Source organism: Malus domestica, chromosome 05 (genome assembly GCF_042453785.1).
Source record: "Malus domestica chromosome 05, GDT2T_hap1".
Lineage (NCBI taxonomy): Eukaryota > Viridiplantae > Streptophyta > Magnoliopsida > Rosales > Rosaceae > Malus > Malus domestica.
The window spans coordinates 40,385,805-40,405,286 of NC_091665.1; the positions used below are offsets into that span (position 1 = coordinate 40,385,805).

A 19,482-nucleotide genomic window follows, 5' to 3' on the forward strand; every position below is an offset into this window, starting at 1 on the left:
GGCCTCCTTAGGGGGACTGGCTTAGTTGGGATAGCAATCACTTGTTTGGAAGACTAGAAAACATGACGCGAAGTCTGACTCGTGTCGACTAAACGCCTCGCTAAGTTGTGTTATCTAATCCTGAGTGAATGCTTGGTATTAGGTAGGACTATCCTCACTTACAACTTCATGCTCTCGCAGAGAGCAGCGTTCGGCGTAGCCCCCTGCCATCGACACCCCAAATTTGAAACCCATCAGCCATCTACATTTTTTTTCTTTCTCGTTACTGACTCTGAAACCCATCGATCAAATATTGCGAATTGAATTTATGGGTTTGGCTGGGCTCTTCATGTTGCTCAATTGAATTTATGACTTTGGGTTTGATTAATATGCTATGTTCTCTCCCATTTGTTCCATAGTAGTCAAATATTTTCATGGGTTTTGCATTCCAAAGAAGAACGGCTTTGAGAAAGAAACAAATGGTCTTGCTTGCTTGATGGACATATTTGACTCTCTGCGAGGAAGAAGGGCTGATGACTGTTGTTAATTTATTTTTTTCTTACTTTCTTAGTCTGGTGCTACCTCAAACGTTTCACAATTCATATACCGGCTAGTCCATGCCAAGCAAATCCAGCTTAGTCCTTGAAGTCAGTCTAGTACAACAAACACACCCTTAAGAACTAAAAAGCTAAGAACCACTTTGAGAAGCTGAATCCCCAAGAAGTAACATAACAATATTGTAGATATTATGTTTTGAGTGTGGTTTGGATTTCGTTCTACAAATAAAGCGTACAAAATATATTTTGGTAAAGTTTTAAATGTAAGAAGTGTTCTCCTGGTCACTAAGGGATCAAATAACGCACAATTCTTCACTCTCGATTTTGATCTTAACAGTTAACAGTTGGAATTAAATCATAAAAAAAATTCATTTATAACATAGGATGTCAATTCCAAACATAAATGACCAAGAAAACAAGACTCTAGTAAGTTGTCACAGTTTAAACTAGTTTTAACCGAAAGAACTACATAAGGATGTTCATGTTGATGATGAAGAGTTTAGGGGGGAGAGACTACCCCATCTTAGGGCTAAGGCATATCACAAGCCTCTTTGAGAACTTACAGAGGGGGTCTTAGTACTTTTTTGGTTTTTACAGATTGCCCACAAAGAATGATTACCCACTTGCTGGTAGTGGGACTCAAATCTAGGCTTTGGTCTAGTAAAGAAAATGATCATTACTAACTCAATCAACCATTGTTGGCTAGACAAGAATATTCTCTTACTTTTTATTTCGGATTTGTATTAAAGTTGTCAATGATATCATGCATGTATGTGAATTTGTTTCTTAATTAACATACCAAATTGACAACTGGGGATTATGCTTCTCATGTGGATTTTCATACCCAAAATCCGGGAAATGAATCCTTCGACAAAATTGTTGTTAATTAATTGTATTATAATTTATAAATCCGCAAGAAGATCCACCCATGTGGAAAGGTTGGAACAAAATCAGACTTGCCTAGATTTGTAGCAGTATTATTATTCTTATCATTCATAACAATGCCATATTGTAATGCCTAACCAATGGGGATTACATTAATGGTATTGCTAGCTATTCAATTTGTTTGTTTCTATATTCCACTTATCTCAACTAATCTCCAACATACTCATATAAATAGAGAAGAAGAAAAAAAAAAAAAAATATATATATATATATATAATCTACCGACGTGAAGATAAAATAGTCAGTTTAATTTCCAAACTAATGAAAATCAATTTTAAAATTGCCACTAGCACTACAGTTTAGTTATATTTATTCTTCACTTGTAACTAGCTAACGCTACATTTTAGTGATGTTATTCTCCATTTATAAGTGATAGGTCTCAAGTTCACTTGTTATTGACACACCAAAATAGTACTCACTCGTTCATTTATTATTTTTTTCATTTAAAAAAAAGTGAAAGATAGTCGTGTTAGAGTGCTAATAACAATTCGTCAAATCTAATACAGTGCCAATATATTAGTGGAACTGAGTATGCCCTTAGAGGCAAAGAAGAGTGGAGAGTGATTGGTTTTCCTACAGAACAATTGACAGACATTTCAGCCAACTTGTATATGATGATGTTGATCCTTATAAAAACATGCTTAAACATGTCCTCGTGGAACTTGTCACACATGAACATGGGAATGCTGTGTTATCTGCTAACATGTAAATCCCATGCCTAGCCAGTAGTGTGATTAATCTTTGCATATTAGTTTCCTGCATAGGCAGATCAAGGAAACAAAAGAGCAAAGACCGTTAAGTTGAACCATATGCATTCATGAACATATCGATCAGTATATACAATAAATAAATGAATAATATATATATATATATATATATATCTGTGTGTGTGTATATGGTGGGTGCATGGCATGCAATTTGTTGGGATCAAATGTTTTATTTTGTCTTCGAGTACACAAAATGGCTGTTCCTTCAGACATGGCGCCGTCTAAATTTTCATTTAATTACAACCATGTGGAGGAGGAATCGAAGTTGGAATGTGGGGTGAGATGGCATTAGATTTTTGGATATATGATATGTTCGTTGTGCCAACTTTTGGCATTAATCTGTAGATATTATCATAATTATTGGATATGATTTGTTCTTTGGCATAACTTTTGGCATTTTTCAGCCGTTCGTATCTTAGTAAACGTGTTTCTTTTTCTGCCTTAATTTTGGGATCTGCTTATATACATGCTCGTTAAAGAACCATAGTTTTCAGACATCATGCATGCATGCTTGCTTTCCACACCTTGTAAATGTCCTGCAACCTGCATTATTAGATCTTTCACTTTGCCCTGCTGCCCGTAATGATCAACATATGCGCACCAATTAGTTTTGTCAATAATTGAAACCTGACTTGTTATTTGAACTGAATATACATATGAAAATTAATATTCTATCTTCTTTATCAAGCAACTGTGGTCCATGCGACCTTAATGGATCATAACTTTTTCCAACAAAGTAAAGACCGTGGGGCACTACATCGAAGTCACTAATATTCTATCTGTGTAGGGGTATGGTATATATGAGGACTTATGATAGTTGTAGTGAATGTTGGATGCATGTGGCTCTACGTGGAGGAGTACATATAGTGCATTACGCAGTGGGGCAGTGTCACATTGTGGATCTGGGGAACCAATTGGAGTGTAGCACCTTGACCCTCCCTTCATGAAAACGACTCTAAATATCCATCTTGTCCCTCTTTCTGCATGTAGTCTCGCATTATTCTCTTGTAGTTGACAATAGTGGCCCCGCAGATAGCAATCGGGATATAGATGGAGTCACTCACTGGCCGGAAAGCAACGTGATCAATTATTCTTTTGTAAGTTTCGAATAAATTTTCTGGGGATTATACATTGAATTGATAAATGAGTGGCCTGGTATGTGACAAGTGATGTACACGTTTGTGGATGTGAGAGAAATTGGGACATCAAAATTGATAATTTGGTAGCATTTCCAGATGATGATTGTCCTTTACAACATATGTAGCAACTGACTAAGCTTGTTACTGTTCGTTTTCTGGCTCTGTTGTGTATGCTACGATGAATGATCATAGTAGAATCTATTTCAGAACATGTAGATGCCAAGTACACGATCGTTTCTCCGAAACCCTAGACAAATATTTATTCTAGCTTGTTCAACACGTCACCCCGAAAAATTATTTGCGTAGCCTTAGCTAGTAAGAGGCAATAGTTAATGTTAGGACATGCATGTTCGAGTGCTTATGCCTAGCCTGGCAACAGAAATCCCACTTGTGCACAAGATCTGTTAATTCCTCAGATCATGGAGATGACTATATATATATATATATATAACACAAATTCATCTTATCATATGCTCCTTGACCCCTGTTGAAAAAAAAAAAAAAAACTCTTATGCGCTTGAAGGGGCAGACTAGCTATGATTATCATGTTTGCTTGGCTCTCCAAGGTAATAGGAGACTTCTGAAATTGTTTATGTTTTCGCTCTTCAATATTTATTAGTCCTTTTTTTTTCTCCTTCTTGTGTGTGTGTCTATAGATACAGACACATACACAAGTCCGGATGTGTATATATAAAGCTTGTGGAAATCCGCATTGCTAGGATCTGCAATCACTTTTCCAACAAAACATGCATGTTTTCATAGTTGTAACTAATGACAATGATGATGATGCTGGTTGTGACCAGGATAAAAACATTCACACTAGCTCATGTTTAGAATTGAACTGACTTTAAACTAGAACTACATACTGTAACATATATATGCCCTTTCGATGTACTCTGGAGCTAATGCCAAAGTCTTCAACGACGTAAATTACATATGACTGTAGAACCTGACGCATTAATTGTTTACTTTGATAACAGCTTGAGACGTCTAACTCAAAATCAATTAGTACTAAAAAGAGAGACTGGGTGGCTTATATACTGTTAAAGAAGACTTAATTTTTTTTATGTGGAATATATGACTCGATCTCAATATGACGCATGCATGCAGACCATGCAAAAAGGTTTATAAATAATTGAATGCTAGACTTAACAAACACATTTTGAAGAGGCCTCTACTGCGAACACATGTCTCTAGCTGATCATGAGTCATCGAGCCATTGAGTCATGACTCGTATATAATCACCAATTAATTTCCCAAATCCTTAGGTTTTTTGGCGACATGCAAGGGGTTTCATTTTCCTGGACCTTCTGGTTTGATCTTATTATATTATTCGGTGAAGGTATTTGGTCTACAAGAGAGAACCGATATCAGATATGTTGATGATGAAATAATGATGGACGTATACCTCAACACTATACATATATATATAGTGATGATCAATCTGTTATGTCTCACGCTGGAAACCTAGAAATGGATGGCCATGCAGCAGCCGTCTTCGATTTCAGACAAGAATTAAAATACACATGGCTGAATGTTTGCTTCACACGTAGATTTCATGTTATTATTCTCCAAACCAATGGGACTGATTTCATTGAAGATTGAAGATAATGTGCGTCGTGTATATATATTCTCTTTGTCACCTAATTATCAATAATTCACGCTCATTCATCTTTAGATTGATATGAAGAATTGAGAGTAAAACATAAAAAACACATCTATTTATTGTTTACCCTTAATATTTACATATATGTATAATAACGAGTGATCATACATGTTCCTATCACCTAGGACCATATATATACCATTTATGCATCTATTTATTATATACACACAAACATGAAACATTGATACAGCTAAGGAGGAAGCAGGTGCGAGTTGAATTATACATATTATTAGTTCAATATTGACCATACAAAATAAATTGTTGTTGTGGACCTGTGGTGGTGAGCGATCGATGGATGATGATGGTGGTGACAATACTGCTCGTACGTATGCTATATATATATATATATATATATATATATATGATGCCTCTTGTGATCTCATCAGAGGCTTAAGTTTGTGGAGGCTAAGAACCCTATGATAGAAAAATCAAAGTTGAATGTATACAACGTTTCATGAAATCTTGGAAGGGATCCCAGTCAAGTTGAATGGTGGGACGTTTTTGTTTTCTGATTGAATCGGAACTTGGGAAGTTCGGATGTTAATCGAATCCTGTGGCCTAGACCTAGCTGCCAGACTTGGCTAGGAAAACAGAAGGGAAGATAAATAAAGATTTATATGCCCACCGCCCTGAAGCGATAAAAGAATATGAGGCTGAGTGTTTCGTATCTTATCATTTTTGTAATGTGTATATACAGTATAGCCAGTGATCACTACGCAAGTTTTTTAGTGTATGAGGGTAATTACATTAGTATTTGACCGGCCGCAAGAAGGGCACACTTTGTTAATACTTTTGGGTTTTATAATCGTTTAGTGTTTTTTGTCAATGGTCATTACTTGATAAGGATATGAGGGGGTCCATGGAATTAAGGTTTCTTTTTTATCCTTATTTTTGCTTATCCTTTGAAACACATCAGAAAAGTTGGATAATGGAAGTGACGAAGTAGAGAGTGGCCATTTCCCCACTTCTCTCGATCAGGTCCGATCCCCTGCTCCAATTATCTTCAAAAATGCCACATGCAACAAAACACTCAAGTCTAGTCGATATACCAAACGTGAAAAACACATACCTGTACTGTATCTGATAATCAAAATAATTTCTCAAACCATTCAAATTTAAAATTTAAAACAACAATGCTCAGTCACACTAAATTAGTAATTAACAAAAGAGATAGAGCTAGTTATAGTTGAACATGACATAGGAAAGAGGGCTGCGCTTGTTAACTCTATATATAATTCAACATGACACTGGAAAGATCGGTCATTATATAACACCATATAGATATGTATAAATAATGATCACGATTAAGACATATTTACCTATAAAATATGTGTCTATCTATATAATACTAATAAAATGATAATATACATTCCTTTTAGCTTTTCACACATTATGTTTGATTTTAACTATTACTTCTGTTATTCAATCCGATAACCAAAAATAAAGAATGATCTATGAAAAGCTAATTAAAATGGTGCGCAAAAATCAGTGCCCTAACACTATCATAGAAGTATACAAAACACCATCATAGAAGTATACATCACAGTAATCACACAGTTCGTCATAGTCCACCCAACCCTCATACCGCTCATGACTAATTGGCTCTTTGTTTCTACTCCCACATGAATCCTTGACCTTTTGAGCTCTCAGTCTACAATTTTTTACGTACATAAATAGGAAAGGAGGGACGTGTATGCTGCAGCTACACATATAGGTAAGGGTTGTGAGTTGAGAGAGAGAGGGAAAGAGATTACAATCACTGAGATGTCGGCCTTTGTCAGGGCCAAGCAACACCTGCCTACCAATGGCGGCCATTGTGGGACTCATACGCGACCACAAGCTTACGGTCTTCTTCTTCTTCTTCTTTATTTATGTTTATTTTACTTATTTTCAGTGAACTTTTTCGATTTTCTTCTTTCTTTACAATTTTATTTATTTGTTTGCTAAGTTTGACCCATTTTTATTCATCTTGATGACTCCTTTTCCTTGGATGTTTGCTCACTGATTTTCGGCTTCTAGTCTTTGTATCACGTGGTTTCACATGTTCTGCATGTGTGCACAGAGGGAAGAAAACGTTCCAAATTTGGTCATTTTCCTAAAATGTAATTTGAGTTGTCGTTTCTGTCTTTTCTTATCAGAATTTTGTTTGTATTTTCTGTCCAAATGTGGGCCATGTAGCTTATAGAAGGTCTCAAGCTCACCACGCAAAATAAATTCATACAATCAATTAAACCAAGGTGTAAATTGAGAGAATCTCAATATACTTTACGACTAACGTGAAAAAATAAAATTTCGTGACCTGAAGCATGAAAAGTGTAAAATGTTTAATGACACTATATTCTAATTAAACTATAAAAATATTCTTCTTTTTTATCAATGAGGTGTGAGGTTTGAACTATAAACTTCTTTCGCATTAATGCAATTAATGGGACTGTTTTTACCCTTGGCATCTCTCTACTTTGGTGTTTAAGATTCAACAGATTGCACTCAATTTTTAGAATATTTTCTTTCATCATATTTATCGGGAAACTAATTTCGTAACCAAGGCATTAGATTTGGTTATATGTCTTACGATTGTCAATCGTGGTGATTCACTCTTCCTTCTGAGGCCCGGGCTGCTTGGTCTCGAGACTTTTGTTTTACGTCCAGAGGCTTTCTTTGTAATCGTTTCTTTCCTACAGAAAAAACATTCTTTCAATATTAAAATACAATTAAGCACCACTGAATCAATGATTAGTAGGTTCTAGACACTAGCCTTGTCACTTTGTTAACAAATTTGAGTTTTTGAATTGGCCAAATAAAACTACTTTGATTGCACCTTTCACCTTTTCAAAAGGAAAATAGTTTTGTTTTATCTCTTGATTAACTATCTTTAGACATTGGGAGATAATCATTCAGACTTTTACCTCTGGACTTTAATTTTTTTTCAAGAAAATGTTAAAATATCTCCTTTTTGCAAAGTTACATTTGTTGTGGATACAGGGGGCTGGGGGATCCAAGATGTCAAAATGTTCTGAAAAGTATCCAATATAAAAAAGAAAAGGGAAAACCCCAACACAATTGCCAGTATTTTGTATTACGTACATAGTTGCATGTACTGAGTAATTTAAGTTAGCTTCCTGTTGTTGGAAATGGCACACATAACCCGTCCACCATGACGACAGTCCACCAGCAAAATCACACTGCAAGCAGGCTGGAGTTTTGCAGATTAGAGTCAGATGATGAAGAAGCCCACTGTAAAATTAATTGCCGACAAAGAAAAGAATCCCAAGAAAAGAGAGACAATCACCTTGAAATTTCAATCTAGCCAGCTAACTAGTTTCCATACGACTACTGGCTAAAGCTAGCAAAAGGATTATAATGCAACGTAATTTTTTTGGTGTCAATAATATTATATAAGTGTAAGTTCTTTTTACTCGGTGTTGTTAATTTTCTTTTTTACTTAGTGTTCTAAATTAGGAGAAAAGAGATTCGTACATGGAATCTCGAGTGCAAGGAAAAAACTCTTAATCAACTGAGCTCTAAGACACTTGTATTTATTTAGTACACTGCATCAATGACCGGTAACATATAAGCTGCTATCCAAAACTAAGGATTACTCGACAACCAACATGTGTCTAACGTGAAGCTGGTCATCTTTTTGAAAGTTCATAAGTTCATGCATACGACAACAAATGAAACTAAGTTATTATTGCACGATCAAGATTTTGACATTAGCATGAGATCTTGTAGTTTTGCTTGGGTATGTCCACAGCCAATAAAATTGTTCCCTGGTGTGCGATTATTATTGCCTCAATTATTTTCCCTTGATAGACGTTGATTTATACCTTTAATCGACTAATAATACAGATAATGGAATTGGATTAGAATCAAAGTAGCTAATATAAAGGTCGGCTATCCGCCCAAGCGTATTAAGCAGAGGGGTCAATTATATATGACAAATTTTCCTTAAAATGTTTAATCATAGCCTTTTGATTTTTCTCCTAGGCCATACATAGCTTCATAGAGAACACAATTTCCTAATCAGAACTTGTCAACAAAAAAGAAAAGTCCAATTAGAAAAGAAAATTAAGAAAAGTAGAACGAAAAATCATATAGTTAATACCAGGTCCACAGCCCCACATCAAAAATACAAAAACAAAACACCTTTGATATAAAACGGCCCTATAGCTGTCTACTACAAAACATAACATTTTAATAATTGCTAGCTACCCCGTGGTGTTCTAGTGCGGCTAGATATTTCGGAAGAAAATTAATGAAAATGACTTAAAAACTTTGAGTTTTAACAATAAGAACAAAATAGAGGGTAAAGTGAATAGTACCATAATTGACTTTTTAGTGTAAAAATGTGATTTTTCATTAAAATGAATAGTATCAGAAGTTTTTCGATAAAATTCTCATATTTCGATGCTCAGAATACAAGTACATACGTTATATGTTAATATAAAAATAGAAAACACTTAAAAAATATAATTTTTCTTTACTTACATAATAACGAATGACGTACCCCTCGTGTTCTTGACTCGTCAATCTTCTTTCTTTCATTATTTTTTTCAAGAGCCTGTGGTAGAGTGGCTCATGTTTTTTCTGGGGATTATAATCGCGTGCTGTGGTCGGTCGAGTTTTCTTCGTTAGGTGACAAGTCTTCTCTCTGCAACATCCACTTTCCATCTACATTCACCATATTTATTCATGTTACACGTGTCATGATGTTGTATGGGACAATTGCCAAAGTCTTGTGATATAAGTGATTGAGTTAGTTAGTGGATTGCTTAACTTATAATCTAGTACTTATAGTTAATGGTTAGCATAGTGGACAATACGTCCCAACATGTTTCACTAGTTATTAGTCTACACACACCAGAAATCGGAGTAATGTTTTTTTTACTTGTTACTACACTTGTTCGACTTTCGCAAGAATCGACATAATCGGTGTTTCAAATTATTACATTTTCATATAATTAAAGACGGATTTTAATAAAGCGAATATATCAACAATAAATTGTAAAATAAATTAGAATTTATTATAAAATATAAAAAAGAAAATCTCAAGTTTATTAATTAAAAGATATGAAAGATTACAGACTCTAGTATCCTGAAGGTTGTTTATATAATGCCTCTTAGCCCTAGACTTTAGATCAAATAGGAAACGAATTAGAGAAATAAAAAACTTAACAATATTCTAAAACCTTAAAACGTTAATAAAACATAGTAAACGATGGCTTTTGGCCTAAAAAGCCATATATCACAACAACACATTGAGTTGCACTTCTGATAATATTCACTTCCAAGTAGCAGCTCATTGCTCAAATCAAACACTAAAATCCCAATCTACAAAGTTTGGATTTTGCTGCCAAACTTGCGCATTTCAATTTGATCTTCGATCCACTACGCTATATATGTAATCTGCCTTTGTTAATCCATCAAGAAAACATTTCTTTATAATTCAAATACAAGAAAACATTACTTTATAATTCAAATTTAACATGAAACTTAATTCATGATGCCAAAATTCTTATTGCAGTTCAAATAATTGTATATTAATCCCATGGAACCAAATATATGTGATGAATAATGAATAATTTTGCCATATATATTTGGAGAGTAATGCTGGTGAGACCCAACTATTTAGACCAGATATTGTAAATCATATGATGTGGTTGTTGGTGATTAGGTTATTACTTAAAGATTGATTAATATGCTTATTTCTTGTTACTGATACATCACATAACTTGTAAATTTAATCTAAAATTTTGATTTACCTAACATTACTCATATTTGTCACTCAAACCCTAGCTAGCTAGTGTCATTGTCTATTGCCTTCCCCAACATTACAATAGTCAACTCCACCGCCACCTACTTTTAGTATTTGGACGTTGGTGCGTCATAACATCACTAACTAGTTACACTATATTTGAAGTTAATTAATCATAAGGAGGACTCACCATTGCACGAAGTTTGGTACATTAATCGATCATATGAAGCACGCTAGGGGCATTTCGAAGAACTATATATATCTAGAAAATAAAGTGGCCATTGTATTTTAAACCTGGATCAAGTTCATGAGATGATATCATGGTCATTAATTTTAAAAAAAATAAAGTAGGCTTCCAACTTTTTATCAGTTATAAATTTTGAAGTTGTACTATATTTCAAGTTATTATTCATTTGATGATACTGCCAATTATAATGGGTAATGTTAGATAAACTAAATTTGAAGACAAAATTTGCAAACTAAATTATTTTTACCAATAGGAATGAGCACATTTATCAACATTTAAGTAATAATCCAATCATCAACTTCCATGTCATTTAGTTTACAACTTTTTTTTTACAAATTTAGTCTCCTTAGCGTTACCTAATTATAATTATTGGCTTCCTATAAAGGTACTATATATTTTATGTAGTGTATCTCTCCATCCATTGCAAATAATTAAGAGTTCGTTTTTAAGCAATTAGAAGAAGAGCAACCATGCATATATATAGAAAAGTAAAAGGTGACCTTTGTTAGTCTATTTCCAACTGATATAAGAAGAAAATAAATATAAGAAGATTCTCTTAAAATTGGACCTTTTTGTGGACTCCTTGTCCTGGTTTGGTATTGAGGTGATTCTGAAAAAAGTGGGTATAAAAAAAGTTGGGAGCTTTTTTATGTTTGGTAAACATTCAACTTCAGTTTTTTTTTCTTCACATTTTTTGGTGGAAAAAAGCCAAAAACACAAAGCTGCAAAACCCAGCTTTGAAAAACAACTTTTTTTACTTACCCCGCTTCTACGCAAACCAAGAGGCGCTGAGGCTTTAATGAAATTTTCCAATGCCAGCATCTCTGTATTCGTCTCTCTCTCTCTCTCTCCGCTGAGAAATGAATTTGCGGCACTTGATTTTTAGGCAAGTAGTAACTAATGCTTCAATTATCAGGGGAAGGTTACGATCGCTCTATGCTTTCATTACCATAGCAGTAAACCCAGCCTCTGACGTCGTTTCGTCCACCGAGCTATGACAGCTCCAAACCCATCAAGAACCCTAATTTCCCAAAACCCATTTCTCCATTTCACCGATACATTCACTTAGCTCAAGCTCAGGTGGTTGATTCCCAAGATTCCGAGCAGGAGGAAGATAGAGCCGTTAATGAACGATTTCTTGTCCCAGTTCGTGTGGATCATGAAGCAGAAGCTCTCTGAATCGTACTCGGATTCCGATAAGGCAATCGTCAACGACATGATGTTGATTATTGTATAGAGGGTTCTGGCAGAGATGGAGAAGGGCAGCATTAAGCAGATGCTGGGCACGTCAGGGTCGACGTCATTGGATAAAAGAAAAGATAAAAAAATTATTATATAATATTCAACAACATATCTTTTTTAGTCATTTTACAAGTCGCATCAACACTTTAACATTGTTTTTTTTGTTAAAAGCACTTTTACAAAAAAGTTTACGAAACACTCTACTGTTTTATTTCACAGCTGTTTATTCTTGCAGCACAGCAAAAACAGTTTTTTTTTCTAAGCACAGCAATACCAAACCAGCCCCTTATCACCTTATATTTTTTGCACAATATTTTATAATATTAACACATGAATTAATATTAAAATATAAGATGACAAATGATCCATGAAAAGTTTCACTTTTAAAAGAATCTCATCATCATTTATTTGAGAAGAAACGCCTGGACCGCTTAGCCTTTTAGACAAACCTCTCTGCGATAAAGTCAAGTGGGACTTTTTGTATCCCCACCCCACTTTGCTGTAACTGTCACTGCCATAAACATGTTTTTGCAAAGTTATGGCCACCATTGATTCGGCGGCAAATAAGAATAAAATGTCTTAATTTTAAAAAATTTGAACACATATATGCATATGTTTTGTATTGAAATAATTAGGGACTTAGAGCTGCATGTGGGGTTTCACTATCATTATCATAACTTCTCATATGATAAGCAACATATGTGCAAATACAAAAATCATATGTTCAATACGTATAAGTGGAGGATCATGTCATAAACGTCTTGTGATCATCATCTTTATAATATAACAGTACCGTTAAGTTGTTTTAACTTGGTAATTTGACGCATTATATGGCCTATAAAATGTATTGTTCTTATTTATCGTGTACATATGTGTTGCTAGCGATAATTCATGTTATACGTAATCTTATCAAATAAGATATTTTCTATACTTTGTCATTATGTGATGAAGAGAATACTCATACAGTATTGCTAACATAATTGTCTTGTAAATTGGATAATGTTCATCCATATTAGTCATATAAGTCATCTTTGATATGATTTTTATCCTTTTATGTATGGCCTAGGCCGCAAGAATGCATCTATGAAAGCAAATTTGTATACCGACATGAAATTCAAGAAATCAGGAATCTTTACCAGTATAAGACTAGAAAATGTGATGAATATTCTAAATTTTTTTAGTATAAATGATATTTTATACTAATTTATGCTTTAAAAAAAAAATCGAACTCGTACCTACGTAGCACAATGTGACTTCTTTCTCGGATCCTAAATATATCACCCACTTACTAAAGGTTAGGCGTTAATGTTGGCTTTGACCGTGGTTAATTGGTCAGGGAGGAAAAAGCTTTGCAACCGACCGTTGGTGGGTATTTAGGGTTATGTGCCGACAATGATTCAAAAGGTTTCTGAGTTGGCCCATTCAACAGAGAAAAATCCAGTAGAGTAAATAATTTTAATTGCAACCACGGTCCCCAATCTTTTTTAATATTGTAAATTTAGCTAATTGAATTCCAACCTCACAGATTTACGCTATGAATTTTCCTTTTGTCAAGGGAAAGACTCATACCATTGCACAAGTGATGTAATGAACACGTGACAGATTAATGAACCATTCTTCGTGGGTGCAAAATAAAGCACGCATGTCGCTTTACCTAGTATGCACCGACTCCAAAATTTACCTCAGTTCGTGAGAGACCTTTTACAGAGTGTTAGGGAGAGCTGAAAATGTAGTTCTCGTCTCGATAGAGAGGTTGTACAATATGGTTTATCAAAATGTAGTCTCCAAATTAACCCTTTACTAAATATTGCATGAACTTTGAATAACATTATGAATAACAACAATAAAAAATGAGGGGTAATGGATTCATATGGCTTGAGTGATACTATTCGGACATATAACATTGACATATTTGTTTCTCAATAGCCTTTTTGAAAAAAGTTTTAGTTCTTGAATTTCCTTAATTTTCATGTATCACGTTTTTCTTAATTTACGAAAACATCCGCGCTTCAGATTCTTAATTCACGTTTTCTTAATTTTTGTGAGTGCTGGAAACGTAGTGCGAAAATAATAATTGCATATGGTGCAAATTCGTAAAATAAAATTCTCAGATGTGTAAATATATAGTTATCTCATCATTTACAACAGAGAAACGACAAAGATAACGAAAAGCTGCCGTACTGTTTACTTTAACGAAAAATCATATTTTTACTCTAAAAAGTCAATTCATGTACTATTCACTTACAACATATTTTTGTCATTTTCGTTAAAACTCGAAATTTTGAAGTCATTTTCATTAATTTTTCTTTAAAATACAACACAGAAAGAAGAAAGAAGAAACATAAACCAGCTGAGCTCGAAAGGCTACCTACAATCCAAAAGCTACAAGCTGGTCTCCGATCATCATCGTCAAAACCTAATTACAGTACCCAAAGATGACTGTAAAAAAAACTGTCTGCCTGCCTAACAAAACCAAAAAAGTTGGTAGGGTTAAAAAATATTCCAGGATAAAATCCGGGGACCTTGTGTGCTTCTCTGCAAATCCCTCTGGTAATTTCTCCCTTCCGTAATTTAACCCACCACCAACAACAACAGTAACAACATCTCTCTTTATTTTATTTTTTTACCGTTCTCTCTATGCTTGATTTACCAAGTCCTTCGATTCTATAAACGTCCCATGAAACCCGTAGGGCACCCTTGAAGGTAATTTTACCGTAGCCTCCAACTTCATATTGACCGCGTTAACAATCTGAAGCTCCGACTTCCAGTTCTTCTCGTCGTGAACGAACGTCAGAATATAACCGTCGTCCTCCGACGCGCCCTCTTCCGTGCTCGGCACGAAAAAGGGCTCACCGCCGTACATTTTCTCGCCGTAAAAAAACTTTTTCACCTCCCCGGTAAAAAGATCAACTTTAGCAAAACCCGAAACTTTGGGCCAGGGTTCGGCAATTGCGAGGTAAGCGAACCGCGTTTTCCTCCCGAGTAAGTTCCGATTTACCATTCCCGCCTCCAAATTCACATCATCCGATTCAGACAAGATAGCCCGCCGACTCGACTCGCCGGTTTTCAAATTGAGCCGGATTTCGGACAGCACGCTCTTTAAGTTCTCGTCGCACTCGTTGAAGATCGAGTCGGGCGGCGTCATGCAGGAGCCGATCACAACGACCTCAGCGGACTCGGGCTCCTCCCACGCGTTCCAGAGGTGGAAGCAGAACGTGTCGGGAGAGTCGACCCAGATGATGTCGTCGGCGTTGACGTCATTCTTCTTAAGAATTCCGAACCGCGACATCTTGCTCTTGTCGTAGATCACGGGGGACCCACCCGTGATCATCTCTCCGAGCTTGAACACGACCTGCTGGTCCGGGATCACCACGTAGTTCTCGGTGATCGCAAAGTCATGCATCATGGTGGGCCCTGCCAATGGGATCTCCACGTCCGGGGATTTCGAGCCGTTGGGGCTGAAGTGGAAGTATTTTAAATACGGCTTCTGAACAACATCGTAGCTGAGCGCGTGGAGGGAGCCGGATTCCGGGTCAACCTTCGGGTGTGCGATCATTGTGGACCCCAGCTGGCTGTCGAAATCGTAACGACCCACCGTTTCGAGGTCCCCGGATTTAGTGACCCGGACATGGTACGGCAAGTCGTCTTCCGACATGGCTAAGAGCCGGCCGTTGTGGTAGACGAGGCCGGCGTTTGCGACGCCAGTGCCGTGGTTTTTGTCGAGGAGGCCTAAAGCCCCACGTGCGAAAAATAGGAGGAGGCGAGCGATGCCGGAGTGGCCGTGGAGCTCGCCGATGGCTTTGGGGAAAACGGGTCGCCCCATTTCCCTTTCTTGGACGAGCCTCTGGGTCTCCGTGAACCGGCAGGCGTAGCTGGCCGATCCGGAATCGATGCTGACGGCGTGAACCATGCCGTCGCCGTCGAAAAGGTGGTGTCCGGCCACGGGCTCGTGTAAAGGGTTGGCGCCGTTGCGGAGGTAGACGCCGTTAATGCAGTCAGGTATGGTGCCGGTAATTGGTAAGCAGTGGCGGACGGCTTGTTCCGGCACCGGAGCGTAGTTTCCGGCGATTTGGACACGTGGGTCTGAGGTTTTGGGAAGTGGGTTTTGGCGCTCGCGTGAGACTAACGCTCCTTCGACCATGTCGATCGCCATGGCAGCTGCTTTCTGTAGTAAGTTCCACTGTGGAAGCTGATGTGTTTTGGGTTTTGCAGGAGTGGCTTCCTTGGTAACTACTGGTGTGTTGCAGGGTTGTTTTGGGAAGTGAAGAACCGAGGGAGATTGCAAAGCACAGTGAATGCTACTAGAACTTCTGCGGTTTTTGCTGCTCTTCAAGAAGATGGACCTTTTTGGGAAGCCCATAGGATCCAATACTGATGAGGAAGAAGAAGAAGAAGAAGAGAAAGAGTGATGCATTTTTGCCCAACTGTTACAGTTGGGTGCTTTTGGAAGAGTTGTCATAGTTTTGTGTATGTTCGCGGTGGTTTTTGCGTTTTTGCTTCTGTCAAAACCTCTGGATGGTTTTGATTATGAAAGCAAAGAGAAGAGAGAGAGAAGAGAGGGAGTGAGAGGTTTGAGGAGAAAGTGAGAAATGTGGAGTATAAATAGAGTTGGGAAGGTGGTGAAAAGAGTAGTTTGTGAGGAAGGGTGGTCCTGTCCACCTCAGACATCTTGAGAGAAGACCACGTATTGTGTTGGATTAGTGGAAAAGGCCTTTGGGATGGACATTCGAATGAGAGGGTCCAATTCCAATTTTTCTTCCTCAAACAAAATGAAAATGAAAAGGAAATGGTAATGCTATGAAGACTAAAATTTGTAAATCAAATTTGTAAATCAAATGATATGGTGATTGATTATTGAATTATTACTTAAGTGTTGATTAATGTGCTTATTTTTTATTAATGACACATCATTTAATTTGCAAATTTGATTTAAAGATTTGGTTTCTCTAACATTAACTAAAAAGAAATGTATTGCAGGACATAATCCTAACTATACATAAATTAAAGGAGAGTAACTTACATAATTTAAGACGCTAAAGTAATTGTGCACTTCAGTCGTGTAAGTCATGTAAAAAAACATGATCGAACGCAAAATAACAATGAATATTAATTTTAACTAACTGAACTATAAAATTTTTATACGTTTGTAATTTGAAACAAAAGGGCATTGAATAATTGGGTTTTTATTCAATTGGGGTTCTAGAATTAGGGACCAATAAAATAAGAGTAAGAGAGAAGGAACACAATGACACATGCATGCCCACAAAGGGGGAAAGGATGATCAAGTACAGAGGATTTGGGACCAGTCCCCCCTCCAAGTTCAAGTGATTAGTGATGGAGTAATGCTAGGGAGGTTAAATTTGAAGATTAAATATATAAACTAAATGATGTGTTATCAATAAAAATATAAGTCCGTTTATCAACGTTTAAGTAATCAATTTTCATGTCCTTTAGTTTTCAAAATTTTGTATCCTAATTCAATTTTCTTAGCATTATCCTTAGTGATGATACCCTTTTTTTATGCAACTCCGCGTCCCGCCCTCTTCAGGCCCTCATGGTCAGGTCACCCCACCCCACCCCTCCCCACGTGGCCGTTTTCTACTTTCTTTCCACCACTAAAATCGTGGTTAAATCACTTGCCGCCACACCTCCCTCTCATCCCTCCAACATCGGACATACGTATATTATACCAAAGTAATGTAGGAGTAATCGCTTTTTTATATTACATTGGTTAGGAGCTCCATTAGCAATCGCATGGCATGATATAAAGTTGATATATATCTATATATATATATATATATATATATATATATATATGAATCTTTTAACAAGAGGGATTCTCATTTTTTCTAAAAAAAATGGGGACATTCTTTTGACAATTGGATTTGACTTTAATAAAATTGTGTGATTGATATTGTGTGGCTTGTAATTTAATCTCAACCACACAATTTCATTAAAATCAATCGAACGGTCGAGAGGGTGTTCCAATTTTTTTAGAAAAATAAGGATCCCTCTTATTAAAGGGCCTATATATATATATTGTATAGATGTTAGTTTATATAACACGAGCTTTCAAAATGCACTACTCACTACAAAGATACTTATGTAACTTATAAATGCTTTTAGTTATTTGAAAAGCATTTTTAGTCGTTTTAAAAATATTGTCAAATGGAATTTTAGTGTGATAAAGTAGTATAGAATATAGTTGAAGGTCAAGTGAAGCAAAAATATATGATCTGTTTAGCCATTTTCACTATCCATTTGGTTGTGTTTCTTTGTGTTTGATTTGTTCTTGTTGCACATAACACTATAAATATGATGCCCCCTGTCATGAACTCTATCAACATCCATGGCCCCTCTATGTGACTAGCACGTTCCCACCCATTTTGTTATTGTAAATGTTGTGCCCCATTGATTTAATTCAAAACTTTCTTTTTGTCTGGCTAGAGTAATTGTTGCGACCACATTGTTGTCTTTATTATTGTCATATTTATATCATATAGTTTGTTTTTCTTTATATTTAAAAATCCCAACCGAAATTCTCCATCATATCTCAACCGCTATCATAGAAAACAATAAAATAAAATAAATGAAAATTATTCTTGACCTCCTATCTGTATAATCAAGGGTACAAAGTTAATTAAATCATGCATGCACTTTTAATGTTTAGAATTCTATGTATTGTTCACATCATGTATAAACCTTGACAAGATTGAAGAATGAATGCTTAATTATTAATTTTCTGTATTTATTTGCCTTTTTCTGGTTGGACTGTATTTAATTGGTAAACACATATATTGAAATGAGAGATTTTTCAGTGTGACCGTCACACGGGGTCGTACATCACGTGTCGCTATATAAATGGTGGAATATGTGTGTTAAAAAGTTAATAACTTAAAAAATAATTTTTTTCACCACTTTCATAAAAACACGTGGTGTATCATCCGTATTCCTATCACAACTAAACATTTATCTATTAAAAGAGAGGTGCATGCTTAAATAGCATATATATATAATTATAAATTATTAAAGGACTTGCAATTCAAGTAGTTAAGATGATATATCGTTCCATATCCAAGGTCCTGCACCCCCAAAATGCCAATGGTTACCTTCTTAGTTTGGGATGTCCAAAGTGATTTTAATTAATGATGGGATCGAAAGTCGGTAATTTGGTGTGTGATTTGT

The 19,482-nt window shown here is 36.0% G+C and overlaps 1 protein-coding gene across 1 annotated transcript; it reads right to left on the reverse strand.

The window, feature by feature from the left end:
- Positions 1 to 14,576: 14,576 nt before the first annotated feature.
- On the reverse strand, positions 14,577 to 16,878 carry LOC103435153 (9-cis-epoxycarotenoid dioxygenase NCED2, chloroplastic-like). The gene has a single exon (XM_008373542.4). It carries the CDS (start codon positions 16,754 to 16,756, stop codon positions 14,933 to 14,935), a length of 1,824 nt encoding a protein of 607 aa, XP_008371764.2. The 5' UTR covers positions 16,757 to 16,878; the 3' UTR covers positions 14,577 to 14,932.
- Between the last annotated feature and the right edge of the window lie 2,604 nt (positions 16,879 to 19,482).

Excerpts from the sequence above, each read along its gene's own strand:
- LOC103435153 (XM_008373542.4), bottom strand. The coding sequence starts at position 16,756 with ATGACAACTCTTCCAAAAGCACCCAACTGTAACAGTTGGGCAAAAATG.